This window comes from Ischnura elegans, chromosome 12, assembly GCF_921293095.1.
Source record: "Ischnura elegans chromosome 12, ioIscEleg1.1, whole genome shotgun sequence".
Lineage (NCBI taxonomy): Eukaryota > Metazoa > Arthropoda > Insecta > Odonata > Coenagrionidae > Ischnura > Ischnura elegans.
In genome coordinates, this window is record NC_060257.1 from 37,175,743 (window position 1) to 37,191,607 (window position 15,865).

General features: G+C 38.0%; 1 protein-coding gene across 1 annotated transcript; it reads left to right on the forward strand.

The window, feature by feature from the left end:
* Positions 1–6,309: 6,309 nt before the first annotated feature.
* Positions 6,310–15,505, forward strand: LOC124169110 (carboxypeptidase N subunit 2-like). Its single transcript, XM_046547602.1, has 2 exons — positions 6,310–6,379; positions 13,700–15,505. Exon 2 carries the CDS (start codon positions 13,708–13,710, stop codon positions 15,301–15,303), a length of 1,596 nt encoding a protein of 531 aa, XP_046403558.1. The 5' UTR covers positions 6,310–6,379; positions 13,700–13,707; the 3' UTR covers positions 15,304–15,505.
* Positions 15,506–15,865: the final 360 nt, after the last annotated feature.

The following is a 15,865-nucleotide window of genomic DNA, read 5'->3' on the forward strand; positions in this document are numbered from 1 at the left end:
CAGCTTTGAAATAATGTTTAATCAATCTCCTCGTCTTCTCCTCATGATCCGTCCGAGGTTGAAAAAACTGCCCTCCATATCACAAAGTTGTGTCATATTGTTGTGTCCCGAAAGACAGAACGTAACGTAGAATAAACAATAAAGATCTCCGACCCGAGTGGCTAGACCGAAGTCTCGAAGAGTGGGAATAGGCACCAAAGAGTAGAAACTCAAGCGCTGGCTTTAAAAGATGTTTATTTAGCCCTGACCGGGGCGTAGCAGAGGCTCCGGCTGCACCTTGGAGATTGTTCCCCGAGAACCAAAATTCTAGGGCATTTATACGCTTCTCTGGACCAGGAGGCTGCAGTGGGTGGCTTGAGAAGGGCCCTTTGCGAAGGATTTCCACGGAAACAGTTTCCCAGGGAGAGCAACTGCAATATTCGGCCAGTGTGCAGGTGGTCCAATAAGCAAAACCCCTGTTTTAACATTTACATCCCTAAACGGTTTGGGAGGACGTCTGCCAAAATTATGACGCCTGACGAGTGGACCAGACCACCTAGAAATGAGCAGCTGGACCTTAAAATCTCCCCTTCACTCTTAGCGTGACCCTCTGACTCTCCCACGCCAGCCTCCAGGATCCATAAAGTAGCATGACAGTTTCCACCCTGATACATACAGCTAGAAGAGGGGGCGACATACATAACAATATTACGCAAGCAATGGAAGTTAGGACGTATACAGTTGGGCCAAGTGAAAAAAGCAATTTTTGAGGAAAGTGGATGTTCAAGTCTTATCAAGAGGAAGAAACGGGGCTGATGGTGAGCAGTTTGCGGTTTCAAAGGACTGAGAAACTCCAGCAACTGAAGTGTGCGTTTGAAATTGCCGGAAACATTTAAACTTTGACCTTGCAATCAAAGTGGCAAAAAATTTAAATTTCATTTTATTAATATTTTTAAGGAGAAGAACCACATACTGCAATGAGTTGCCAATTTTAGTTTTCCAGGTAATAATACATAAATACACCTACAACTACCCAGGGGCGCAGCTAGGAATTAAGGCTGGGAGGGGGTTTAGGAGCAACTAATACCAGGGTGTATGGGGGTATGGTATACCCACCAGGATAAGCGATAGGTACGAGATTAATAAATTGCGGAATTTTAAAGATAAATGGTTCAAAACGGTGAGTTTTACGGCTTTCTGAGGGATATTTTATTCATCCCTACACTATTGTATTAGTAAAATCTATCCAATTAAGTAAAATGGATTAAACTAAAAAAATTCTCTGAGCTCTGGGGAGGGTTTTATCCCCCAAGCCACCCCCCTCGCTGCGCCACTGCAACTACATACTACCCCAAAAGCCGCCTAAAAGGTGAGTTGCTGGTGTGTTAGGACACAAGCCTTTTACTAATAAAAAAGAAATTCGAAATTATGGTCAACGATTATTTAAGTATTTTATGGCTCGAGGGAGAATTCCAATATGTATCCGTTCGATTAAATATCTCTCTTAATTTATCTCTTCTTTCGGACCGGAAAATGTAACGAGGCTCTAATATTATGTTCTTCGGGACGCTGTTAAAGATATATTTTCTCAATTGTTCAAGCAATCTAAGCCTAGCGCGCAGCCTCCGAGTTTCTAGTGGCTCCCAACCTCATTCGCTTAATATGTATCTTGATAACGCTGTCTGTACGCCGGTTGCAGTTTTGACGAAGCGCGCAGCCTTCCTTTTTATTTTATTCAATTTGGAGAGTAAGTCTTTCTACACCGGATCCCATTTTCTCGCTAAATATTCAAGGATTTGTAACAATTAGACAATAAATAATTAACAGTTTACAAAAGTAGGGAACACTCTAAATTAAAAATTGTTTTTCTTAATTTAAAACCGAAAAGATATATTTGAAAAGCATACAGGCCAATTGTTAGAGCTCAAATTCGATTTTTAACCGAGATGAGAATCTTTTAAAGTCCTGTAGGAGCCTCGGGCACTCACACGACGCGATACGTATATCTATTGGCTTACACCGAGTGACGTGTAAATCTCACGAAAGTCGCGTGAATATTGTTTGAAGAAGACGTAAATATATTGGATTCGTGGAAACATTGGCCAAAAGTTACTCATCATGGCGAAACAAAACGTTTTTATTTGTTCCGGCTGATTCCCGAAATGTACTGATATTGTCAACAGACTCTTTTGTAAAAAAACGAATCATTTCATTGCAATGAAACTTTTTAGGATGACATGTTTACAGTTTTCAGTGAGAAAGTAATCACCACAATTATCTTTGATGCTTTAATTTGTGGACATACCATTGTTAAATCCTTTATTTATTGCTATTCTTAGCTTTCGAATGTAAATTATACAATGATAAAGCAAATCAACAAAATCAATACATATCATTTCCGTACTAGCTGTTTTCTTGCCCTTGAAGGAAGGAAATTCGGGGCTCTATCCGTTTCTTTCACGATTAGTTTTCAAATTTCGTTGAAACAGAATTTTTTCAAGCATAGGTTTCTCTTTGATCAACCTTTATTCCTGTTAATTCTTAAAATAAGTTTTGTGCTTTAAAAAATGGTAAAAAAGTGCCATCAAAAGGAAAGAGTGACTCAGGGACGGGAATATATACATCATCACTATTTACATTTATCGTAACATATCCGAAAGTTCACTTCTATATACTGTAATGACGGTGTGTAATATTGTGTAATTATTTTTTGTAATGTGTATGACAAAGTGTCAGATATTTTCAATGTGCATGGTATCTTTTGATGGAGACTTTCGCGGGGTGGTGCAGCATGCGTAGCAAGGTTTTCGGGTTGACCTCCGTGTCGTTTCATCTTCATGACGACAGTTTCGCCGGCGTTGCAGCTAGCGTCTTCAGGTACGAAGTGCTTGATGCAGGTTTTTTTCCGTCTTATATAAGCCTTGGTTTGGGCTAGGTGCGTTCTGATTGGTCCGTTTGGGTAAGAGTCTCTTCCAGGTGTTTGAGAGCGAATAGCTGTCCTCCCTGTTGAAAGTGGATGTTTTCGCTATTTCGATAGCCTCTCGTATGAGTCGGGGAAAGTAATGCTTTTCTCTAGCGATGGTTTTTGCACTTTCAAAGTCCACATTGTGTGTTGGTCCTTCCCATACGTGCTCGGCGATGGCGGATAACCGAAACTGGTTATGAACGCACCTAGTCCAAACCAAGGCCTATATAAGACGGACCTGCACCAAACACTTCGTACCTGAAGACGCTAGCTGCAACGCCGGCGAAACTGTCGTCATGAAGATGAAACGACGCGGGGGTCAACCCGAAAACCTTGCTACGCATGATGCATGGTATGTTTTTGTCCCAAGATTGCGAGACGATACTTTGAGCACATTTCTGTCTTCTCGTCACCATATTTGTCGAAGGCAAGGTTCCCGCTCATAAATTTGGGTCATCGGTCGTCGAGGCATATGGACGCCGCGTCTCCTCGACCGGGCATAAACGTATAAATTTTCTGGACACATGGTCATTGTCTCGCTGGCGAAGATAAGTTGCTCATTTCCTAGGGTGGGTCGAGTGAAGCCACCCTTCCCCTGGTCTTGGAGGTGTTGACTAGGGTGCCTCGTTTTGCCACTTTTTTTTTAGGAGCGAATCGTAATACCCGGCAAAAGTTGCGTACCCGGGTGGGTATTACAGGTATGATTTTTTTTCAAAATCGGTTAATATCTTCTGTTCGCCATTTTGTCTTGAAATTTCGAAATTTTTAACGAAAAACGTAAAAAATGTAAATAATTTTAATTTGGTTATAGCAAGCACTCATTTTTTCCATTGGTGTATAGCAATGGTCTTTCCTTGATATTTAAGACCAAATACGTCAGCTCCATTCCTTTTAGTTATCGAGAAAATAACATAAGGCTATTCAAAGCATTTCTTCCTCCCGCCTTAAACATCAACCGATAATCCCTTAATTGCCTCAGCTCACTCTTTCCCCCCCATCTTTGGACCCTACCTCCCCTCTATTTCCCCTTCCCTCAGCTATCCTTTTCCCTTTACTTATAGTCTTTTACCTAACTCCGAGGAAGGTGGTAATGCCACCGAAAATTCAGTCATTAATGTGAGTTTTTAATCTTTTCGGCCCAGTACTTATACATATTTTTAAATATTTTTTTAATTGTATTATTGTATTAAAAACCCGATTGTACCTTTTTCATGTATATATATTGTATATCGTTTTTTAATCTTTGTATGTTATATTGTTCATACTTTTTTCTTACATAGCCCTGATGATGATTTAAAAATAAATGGAAACGTTGGCTGAAACTTGTTTTAAAATTTACCTAAACTCCAGGAAATATTATATCGTATATTTTCTATTGAGAGATAAACCCATTCGTGACAATGATCTTGCGAGTGATCCTCGAAAAAGCCCCCCGTGGTCAGTATGAGTCATGGCAGATTTACTGAAAAAATATGTAAAAGCCCAAGTGTAATAGGGTAGTTTCCTTCATCAAAGAAAACGATAGGCATTGATTGCGATTCGTTACCCACCATTAGTGTATTCATAACACACAAATTATTTGGTTTTTGAAACACCGGTTTAGACGAATGGCAAGGGTCAAATTTTATCCTCATTTGAAAAGGGCCAGATTGGCGCCCATGCGATTCCTCTCCGCATGACGTCACAGGGACCTAGTTTCTACACAAGAGGATAGGAGTTATGCATCGTCTGAGGTTACCAATGCATGCATGAGGCACAGAGCTCAGGGAAACATGTCTTAATAATCACCTATTAAAACTGGCTAAGGTCGGAAAGTTTTCTTCGCTTGATAAGGTATTAATAAACCTTTTTTAAGCCATGCGCTACCAGACAGGAAGGTACTCAGCTATCCGCTAGCATCCTGCGTCCTATCAGCGCTCAGAGCCTCGATCAAGGTCACTTCACAAGGAGAGAGGGGGAACCAGAAATGATTCGCACGGACTTTCCTACTTACGCGTCGCGTTTTTGCGCGCTTGAAATTTTTCACTTTTCATTTATTCGCGAAAAATAGATAACGTCATTTAAAAATCTAAAAGCGCGAAATACTTACTCCAGGAGTAATAATCTTTCGATTTAGGCAATAAAAAAATAATAGGAAACCACCCTATTCTCTGAATGATTTTTTAAGCGCTTGAGGAATTCGGTACAATAAAATCCTTTTCAAAAATATAATCGCATTACTTTCGCAACTCGACCAGCATTTTTTGTGAGATTAGTCACCGACAGTGCGACGGTTAATTTTCCAATTTGATGTTTTTTTTTTAATTCCTGCGGTTTCGGAAACAACATCTTTCCCAACTTCCGCGTAAAATTTGGGAAAGAATTTGAGGAAACCACATCGCGACTTTGTAGTGCAAATCCACATTCGAGGAAGATACAGAGTTTCAGGCACCGAGTCATTTGGATTATTTCTATTTATCAATAAAGGGAATTATTTCCGATACTGATAACTCACAAAGAATGGCTCTCACTCTTATGCTAGGGAAAGTAAATTATTATTCGCAATATAGTTATATGTTTGTTTATTTTCGTGGTATTACTATCGGGAAACGTTGAATACGCATGCTTTCTTTAACCGTTGTTGTATAATCACGATTTTCAAGATGCAAGGCATCCACTTCTCAAATTTATTTTACGAATATAAGTGCGCGAATCTACATTTCAGGAGAATACAGAGTTCAGGACCGAGAGTTATTTAGGGCATTTATAAAAATCAATGATGAGAATGATTTCCGATACACCAAAGCGCAACTGATTGCGTCAGAGAAGTACCCTCACTTTCGTGCGATGGAAAGTCAACTGTTATCCGCAATAAAGTTATATATATGTAGTATTACCGTCACATTACGTTGATGACACGTGCTTTATTTATTTTTTGTTGTATTATTACAAGTTTCAAAATGCTAGGCATTAATTTCTTAAATTTATTTCATGAATATTTTACTTAATACTAGTAAGATTTTTTGCAGCTCCATGCATAGCAAAACATTACCACGCTGACGCTGCGGTATTTTAGAAATGAACAGGAATGAAGACTATAAACCACCCACAGAAATTCATTGTAAAAAGGAAAAAACATCGAGGGATGAAATAATTACCATTAATTCTTGGTGTGATCACGGATTTACGCGTTTCACTTTAAAGCCTTCTTTCCTTGACGGATATCCCTATTTCATCTTACGGCGAGGTTTTTTCTTCCTTCCATGCGTCACGTGACACAAAGAAACCAATCCTAACTACATGCGCAGTAGCTAAAGCGCACTCTCCCCCATCCTTACTCTGAGGGTCCATAAAGAGGACGGTAGTTCCGAAGAGAGCCATAGACGTGTGTGGTCGACCAGGGACAGCAGACACTGGGCCGTTTAGTGTTACCACATCCGATTTGCTCCATTAAAAGTGAGTCTTAACCGTAGTTTTTCTCTTCTATAATTATTATGGCCCCCATTCTAAATAAGTGCCCTTTCTAGGTAAGATCAGTTCATATCCATTGGCTTTATTGTAATTTAACTCATTCGCTCCGAGCGTCGGGTTGATCCGACGGGCATTTCCATAGGAAAATTACCTGACGTCGGGTATATAGCTGTTGCTGATTTTTGAACGCAAACGACGGGATGTGACCGCTAAAGTAGCAATCGTCAAATGAATTCAGGCCCGGCCAGAGACCTAGCTTATCGGGTCCTCATGGCTAATTCGCGGAATTTTAGCCCCACTCTCCCGCTCATTTATGATCATCCTAACCGCAGGAATCCGTTGCAAGATGATAATATTGCCAATAGTTTTTTCAATGATACATTTTGCTGCATACTACAATTTTTAATATTTTAAAACGAATTCTTCGTTTTTTTCTGTGCGTGAGCAATTTTTAAACGGAATTTCGGACATATCGCCTCATTATGTTGTATTCACCAACTTTGTTGTCACTACGCTAGAAACCCGTTTTAAATTCCACAATGCTTAAAATAATGTTAGTATTTTTTTGATAATAGTAAATTATTAATAATGAAATATTTTAATATTTGTTTTAAAATAAAACACTGGTACCGCAATAAGTTTAATGTGGATTCGTGCTCAGATAGGGTTAGAGGGTGAAGTGCAGTGGCCGGGATAGGAGACGGATCCCCAGTTGAATGGGGTCCCAAATTTCTGGCGCAAAAAATCCCAGGGTGATTCCACCTAAAAAAAAAAAAGGGCTCCGTACAGAGAGGTTTAAAATATTCTCGTTTAAAATATATTTTTTCGTATTGCAGGCGCCGGCAGCAAATGGGATGATACCATGTAAATTCATCCTATACTGTTACCGGCCAACCGTATCCAAAAGTTACATCCCACAGTCATCTAGGGGTTCTTTTGGACTCAAAGCTTACCCTCGCCCCTCACAATAAGCGCATATCTACCAAAGCAATGGTTCCAGTTGGACTTTAATACACATTTATTGATATTACGAGTCTTTTAGCTCTGAAATCTGTCTTTTCCCTAAATAATCTTCCAAGAAATAATTATTCTTCATTCATATCTTCCTATACCCTTCAAATATCAAAATTTTGAATAGGCCCTTTAATTTCTTTGTTTACGCTTTTCGGTCCAACATTTTTATATAAGTATCTTTCAAAATAATTTGTAGGAAAAAAGAAAAAATATTGACAGGATTGATCCCTGTCTATGTACTTATTTTATCGTTTTAAGTAAAAATATACTGGCATTAATTATATCCTTGTTCTATCAAAGGGTTATTCGAGGAGAATTTTTGATGTGTGATGTCTTGAAATAATACATAATCCATTCATCCAATTTACTATCGCAGTGCATTGTGATGTTGAGCTAAACTTGTCGTTGGATGTGATACTAGCACTAAGCCTATCTAGTTTGACTCGTACCCAGATGGCACAGAATCCTCTGTATCTAATTCGTATGCAGATAGTATCCATTGACGAAAAGCGACGGAGCGGTAGTCAATGGATACTATCTGCATACAAATTAGATACGAAGGATTCTGTGCCATCTGGGTAATTGGACCGCAAAGGATTAACCGAAATTAAATAAAGGATTAACCCTTAATTGGTCATTCAAGGAAACAATCGCGGGTTAGCCAGCGGCGCGGTGTGCCAATACGAAGTCACCCGCAAGTGTACGTTAACCCTTAGCCGGTGACGTACGGCCTGAGAGACCGCTGCGTTTCTAAAATTACGAATATTTTCAAAATTGATATTACAAATATTTATAATCCACGAGAGCGTCATAATTTTGTGCAATAAGGACATAGCACTCTTAAAACTGAACGTTCTTATTATTTATTTATGAAAATTTGCAACCGAATTTTAGTAGCGGTCTGTGAGACCTCACGCCACTAAATTCGAAAAACCAAACAAACGTAATGCTGGTGGAAATAATTCAAAAAAGTTTTTAAGAAAAATTCCCAGTAATTTTTATAAGAATAATAATAATTATTGAGTATTATTTGTAAGGAAGCATTTTTAGTGGCATAACGTGGATAATTTAGTACTGAATTTAAAAAAGTAGGATAATAATTACAACTCAAGTGTTTTTTACATCAGTTTTTTGATCCTGTTTCAAATAACAATGTTTACTGAAACAATTGTTCGTATATGGAATGCATAATATTAAATATAAGTTTTATAATAGTTGAGAAGTCAAAGGAACATTAAACTAAGCAATAAAAATTACTTTGCAACGTTTTATGAATTTTTGTTTTATACCGGTCTCGCAGACCGCACGTCACTGGTAGTGTAACGAGAATCGTACGTCGCTGGTTAGGGGTAAAGTGAGAAAATTCCACAGACGAACATTTCCCTTTACCGGGTTCCGAACCTGAATGTCCTGATTTCGTACCAGGTGTTCTACCACTGAGCACTAAAGGCATCCCCCCCCCCCCTCCCCCCCGGGCTGAGTTTTGTCGGATTTGCATATAATATTTTAGTGTTTTATAACATGCATTTATACATTACTCGCTCTCGGCACTCAAATTTATGCTGCAATAATTCTTCTTACTTCCTCTTAAGTTATTCATTGTCGTCTTGAGAGTCCCCAACCCATCCCTTAGGGCCTTCGCACAAAGATCCGGCCCCCTCAAATTTGGCTGGGCCATTCACATGGAATTATTTATTAAAATTTGTATTGAATTAACTAATAGGCATTTAATCAACGAGAGACAGAAACTAACAGAACCAGGGCCGCAGGTGGAGGGGGGGTTTAGGTGCAACTAATACCGGAGTGTGTGGGGGTATGGAATATCCAGGATACCAGGATAAGCGGTAGGTGCGAGATTAAGATATTGGTAATGCGGATCTTAAGATAAATGGTTCAAAGTGGCGAGTTAACCGCTAGGATTAACCGCTAAACTTAAGTAACCTATCGCGTAGGGTCATTGTGACCCGAGGTGAGTTCATTGGGATTTACAAAAAAGTTTTGTCAATGTATTGGTGTCATTTCACTGCTACTCATTAAGTAAGTTGTTTGAATCAGGTTTTTATATTTTTATTGTCAACATTGCAGTTAGACATACAGCAAATATTACGTAAACTAAGGCCGATGCATAGAAAACTGTGTCAATATATATGCTGAGAACATACATAGAAACACGAATGTTATAAAAAGAGGGAAATTTATCTAGCTTTACCACATTTGAAGAAATCAACCTAATATATAAAACAGATCAGTAAGAAAAAAACCAGAATAAAGCGTCGGGTCAAAGGTGGAAAAAATCTGATACGCTCACGGTCGCATTGAGTGAAAACCTCGGTTGCAGCGAAACACAAAAATGCTTTGAAAATTCTACTTTAATTAGCGGTAGAATCACAAGAAATAAAAGACCAGAACATGTTTATTTCGAACGACGTTATTATATTACAACCGTGTGGTGTGCATGTGGTAATCCAATTGCTTGCTGCATGCTGGTGATTGATCACCCCCCGCCAAACACCCTAGATATCACTCGCAGGGTATAAAGTAGATGTAGTTTCCTTGCAGCGTCGACGCACATTTATAAAATCAGGTTTATCCTCCAAATCGTGAATGGGCACTTCAAGTCTATCATGACTTTCTCTCAATGTTCTCTCTCCGTGTTTTACAAAACACTGAACTCGTCTCTTTTCCATCAACATCTTAATCGTTTATCTGTGACTCGGATATCCCTTACACACCGGCTACCTCTTACCTACAATTCCATCAAACTCCTTTTGTTGATTATTTATTGGAGGTATATATCAAGATACGATTTCATATTTTATGCAATATTTGATGTATTTTTTATATCTATTGTGTGGAAATGTTCAATCAATTTCCTTATAGGAATGTTAGTTTCACAATTCAGGCAAGATTTTAGGTTTTTTTTTCTATTGTTGGTTTTTGCAGCAAGTTTGTGCGATTGTTCCTGTATTTTTGGGAGCTTGGAAATGTTTTCAATCTTGTGTTAATTTGTGCATTTTTGTAATTGGGAGGTTTTTCCCGTAAATAAACTATTATTATTATTATTATTATTATTATTATTAAGAATATAATTTAATAGGTATATTAACGAAAAAATACAATATTATACATTTTAACATTGTAATTGAATTCGTCCTATAATCTTTATTCGTTGTCTTCAAACACTTTTCTGTGATTTGAATCATAATATTTCTCGAAAAATATCTCCAGGGCAAGACGACTAAAGGAATTTACTATTGATGTGTCGTGTTGCTTAAGTAATGCCATTAGCTATAAGGAATGACAGCTTAATAGGTCAAGTTTTAAGAAATATGGTTTCTCGCAGAAATGTGATAATATGACATAATTGTACGGGTTTCAGTCTTGTAAACATAAAATAAGAGAAAAAAAAAGATTAGCCATTGAATATGTACTCCAAATTTACGCCCGCACTGAGGGTGTGATCAGCCCTTACTAGTCTCCTACATTTTATATCTGGATCTATATACAGTTCTCTAAGCTCTCCGTTCGACTTGATCCATAGCACACCATTTCAATGAGACACGTAGATTTTTCTTAATATTTGTTTTTGAAATACCATCATTTTCTTCTCTTGATTCTTAGTTAATGCTCAAGTTTAAGAACCGTAGAGTTTTGCCAGCTTTATGCAGTCATGGATAATTTCGATTTTGTTTCCCTTAGCAGTGTCCTACTTTTCAGCAAAGATTTAAGGGCCCAATAACAGTTATTCCCAAGTAATAATCTGGCATTCATTTCTGATTTTTCTCTATTTTCCTGTGCTACGGTCACTCCTAAGTATTTGAACTTGGTCGTCCTTTCTAATGTGTAATCCTTCTTTTTTAATGAGTTATCAAAATCTTCCAAGTGTCGTCCGAATTAAGTATTTTGTCCTCTCTTCACTTATTTTAAATCGCTGCTAGTTTAAGTCGCTGTAAAATCCTTTGGCTGATTTTCGGTCGTTGGAATCCGCAACCGCTCACTATCAGTCCAATTACTTAATTTTGTTAAGAATTGAACTTTTCCTTTCCCCAAAACTCGCTATTTTTACTTAGACCAACTCTGCATGTCCAATCTTCAATTGCGTTCGTAATGTAACATGTAATAATAATAATAATAAGCATTTACTATCGTGGAATAATTATTCCTTAAGACATTAGATGTACAACCAAAATAATATATTAATATATATGATTATGACTAATGATTAAAATACAACTAAAAATCCTGAATTAAGTGAATGAATGAATAAATATTTATTGTGCTCTATGTAAGACCAACAATGGGAAAAGACTGGAAAATATACATAATGTTCTGCTCTCATAAAATAGCATTTTGACAAAAATATAACATGACACCCTTACAAAGAGTAAATGGTTGACTTCGTAGAGATTATTTCAATGCTTAAGATATTGTAAATGTTTTAACAAAAACAGTAAAATATTGAATATCGATGACGCAAAGTTATATCAAACATCTTAATGAACACGCACAATATGGAAAGTTTTGATGACATCAAAAACTGAAGGTGATAAACAAACTTAAGCCCTGGACTTCATATAGGAGTACGGGCTTTCTTTAAATGACTGAAGTGATTGTGTTTTTTCTATATTTAGCGGTTGAGAGTTCCTAATTCTAGGTGCTATTAGCAGAAAATGTTTAAAATGTATATTGGTGTGGGCTCGAAGAATTTGATCGTCAGATTCGTGATGGGTAAACATTGCCGTAACTTTCTTGCGGGGTTGAATAGTTCGAACATGTACGCAGGATTCAGGGTATGGAATATGAAGAAATGGGAAGATCCCAGGATGTAATTCCTTCGGCAATGAAAAGGAGAAAAAACAGATCAATGTAAAGAATTTGGACAAGTGTTCGTCTCTACGAAAGTACCCTAGTAAAGTCACTATGAACTTATACACCATAACCAATAAAGGGGAAGATAACACGTGTGACAAGCATAATTGTAGTGGGAACAGGAAGATTTTTGTTTTGTAGTTTCAATAAATATAGAGCCTTATTCCATTTATTGAATACTTCAAGCACATGCTGATCCCATAATGGATTGCAGGTGAGCGTGAGTCCAAGATATCTCATAGTCTTGGCAACCCGCATAGTGTTGGAAGCGACACTTATGCCTCATTCACATTACGATAGTTCCAGCCGTCGTCGGAACTATCGTGCATTCACACGACGATGGTTGAAACCTGTGCTGCTCTCTAGTGCTGACGTCTAAATTGAACGGTAAATTGATGATTAGCAAAGCTGTTGAGGTTTGCATTGACAAGATGTTACTGTTTTCAACGTGTATTTACCGTATAATTTTTCTTCCGCTCATATTCTTCCTTCCTAGGACAAATCCATGAAAATAATAGAGCTTCACGAGCTTTTCGTCCTTCCCTTGTCGCTTCCGTTTCCGGTCTCTCAGCGCCTAACCATCGTAAAGTGGCAACGTTCGGAACTACGTCAACTATTGTCAGAACTTGCATTCACACGGCTAGTTCGGTTAACTATCGTTAGGACGATCGTAATGTGAATGAGGCATTAGATTTGGGAGGCTGTCGTAAGAGATTGCATTTAAACAAATATCGTTGTAAACAAACATCCTTCTGATAAAAATGCATTATTATTTTTATTACCATTGTTATTATTATTATAAATTAAATAATATATACAGAAGGAGAGAAATAATAATGCTAATATGAATTTGAGAGCTTTAACAAAGTATGAGTTTCCGCGTTTTTATACACTTAGCAATTATAACCCAATGTTGTTTCTGAGTAACATATAAATATATAAATTTTCAGCTATTTCAAAGAAACATTTCAACTACGTGATCTCTTGTGCCGTGAAGTTTAAAGACGATTAATATAGCTTCCGATGTAAATATCATTGAAAAGAATTTTCCCATTTTTAAAATGAGAGGCTTGAAACTTAATTTCTCCTAGGAGCAGCTGTGAGTTAAAGAAGGATCAGGTTTTCAGGTGGATTTAAGTTGCCTGTCCTAAACCGCTTAACAAGCTAAAAAGTTAATTAAATGATTTGAAAATTTTAAAGAAGTCAAAACAAAAATCAGGCTTGGTTACTGTTTTTTGTGGCCTATCATATATATATATACCTCACGTGTGAGTGCTCTTTTCTTTGTGTTTAAGTTTTTATGGCCTCTCATGGCATTTTTTATATTTATATCACCTGTGGTGTCCTTCAAATGTAATATATATGTATGCAGTTAAATTAAAAGAAAAATTATTATTTATTTTATTATTAATTTTATTTCAGGTTCAAATATGCCAGGAGCTCGAAAACGCTGCAGCTCCAATGCTACCGAAGGACCGAGATACGTTTATATCGTCATCACCCTGCTAACCCTCATTGGATGTTCTGCCAAAAAATTGGCGATTGATTGCGAAGAGGATAAAACGATGGGCTATCATTGTAAAGATGAGCCCAGATGCATCAGAGTGATAACAAATAAAATTGCCAAATTCTTCTGCGAAGACAATGTTTTAATACGCCGATGGACGGAAGAAAGTACGTCGGTAGGATACGAGATGAAATGCTTGGGGGAAACAGACGTGGACCCATATCATTACCTCTCTATTATCCTATTCGCCAACTTCTCAGTGCCTTCCCATAGATTATATAGGTTCGCAACCCTTATGGTACATAATTGCTCGGCTCCGTCTAGTAATCAATCAGAGTTACTTGGTATTGGGAGTACAGGTTTTGTCGGTGGCTGGAGACAACTTCCACTGGAATATCTCACGATATATTGCAAGCAGTCGGAATCACTACACCTTTCCAAAAATTATTGGAGTGGCCTAAAAACACTGAAGGCTCTCAGAGTCATCTGTCCAAAAATGTCGGAGATGGACGAGGACCTACTCTCTGGGATATCAAAACGGCTCCAATACCTTCAAATTAAAGACACGGATATACAATACATACCAGAAGGATCTTTCTCCGACATGGAAAAGATGGAGGTGTTAGATCTTCAGGGAAACAAACTCAGATCATTAACACGTAGTTTTCTGAGCAGCATGCGGAATCTAGAAAAACTCAATCTCGGTAAAAACGAGATAGAAATCTTGGATGACGATATTTTTCTCGAAACGGAGAATTTGACTTCTCTCGAATTAGAAAAAAACTCACTCACAGCATTACCGACGAGTGTATGCATCCTAAGTAAACTTTTATTTCTGAATGCAGAGTACAATAGGATCAGTTTCATCCCAGGTTGTTTATACAGTCTCCATAAACTGTTTACTATTCATCTTAACGGTAATAGACTTATAACCTTAGGACTCGAAACGGAAAGCATAACACCCACCTACAACAAAGTATTGAGTGCTGATGAAACGTTTCCCAATTCGTCATCAACGCTTAAACCATCTGGAAACTTCAATTATGCACCGATCGGTTTGTCTCCGTTCGAGTATCTTCGTCTGGACAATAACTATTTATCGTTGCTGCCGTATGAAGCTTTTTACAGGATGGACGGCTATAAATTCTTGAATATATCCAGCAACAAAATTACGCACTTGCCTGAAAACATCTTTTCCCAGAATAAAAATCTAACCGTACTCCTGGCTTCGAACAATCTCCTCACCCACATTCCGGCGAGACTGTTGAGAAACAACACCAGACTAGAGAAACTGGACATGTCCCACAATTTAATTGAGGCGCTAGACTTGGATTTCTTCACCAATTCTACTCCATTATGCGACATACGTATCAACGACAACAGGTTTGTTATCTCTGAGTTTTCCTGGTTGAGTCGAGTCGAGTACAATTGGTTAAAGAGCTGTCGAGACCAGAAAGTTCCAAAATTTGGCGAAAGGAACCGCTATTATAAAATTCAGGTATTCATTTCGTTTTTTTAAGTCGATACATTGCTTCAATGCCTTGGCCTGAGGATTTCAGCTTGATATACACGTAGCAGTCAGCCATAATAGCAATCCAGCTTATTAAAACAACTTGTCTGTTTCCACACTATTTTATTTTCACCGACCATGGTTTCGGCTACTTGTGCCATGGTTAAGGTGCATAGCCTTGGGTGACAGCCTTTTTATATTGGTTTTTCAGGAGGAGGGAGAACCAATATAAAAAGGCTGTCACCCAAGGCTATGTACCTTGAAAATGGCACAAGTTGCCGAAACCATGGTCGGTGAAAATAAAATAGTGTGGAAACAGACAAGTTGTTTTAATAAGTTGAATGTCAAAGATTTCCACCGCATCACGCCGGAAACTGTATCTTTTATAATAGCTATCGACGTGGGCACCGAATACCTATTTGTCAGCCGCGCTGGCCTGCCGTCTTCTGATCCGGTGGAGTATTCGGAGTAATCCCATTGGACCGCTGCATCGCCCAAACTTTTTTATACGATACCTTTTGTACCCTCCCCTACTTTCGTTTTTAAATTCCGAGAGATTGGTAATACATTT

Bases quoted from the DNA above. Each gene is read 5' to 3' on its own strand.
- LOC124169110 (XM_046547602.1), top strand. From the start codon at position 13,708: ATGCCAGGAGCTCGAAAACGCTGCAGCTCCAATGCTACCGAAGGACCG.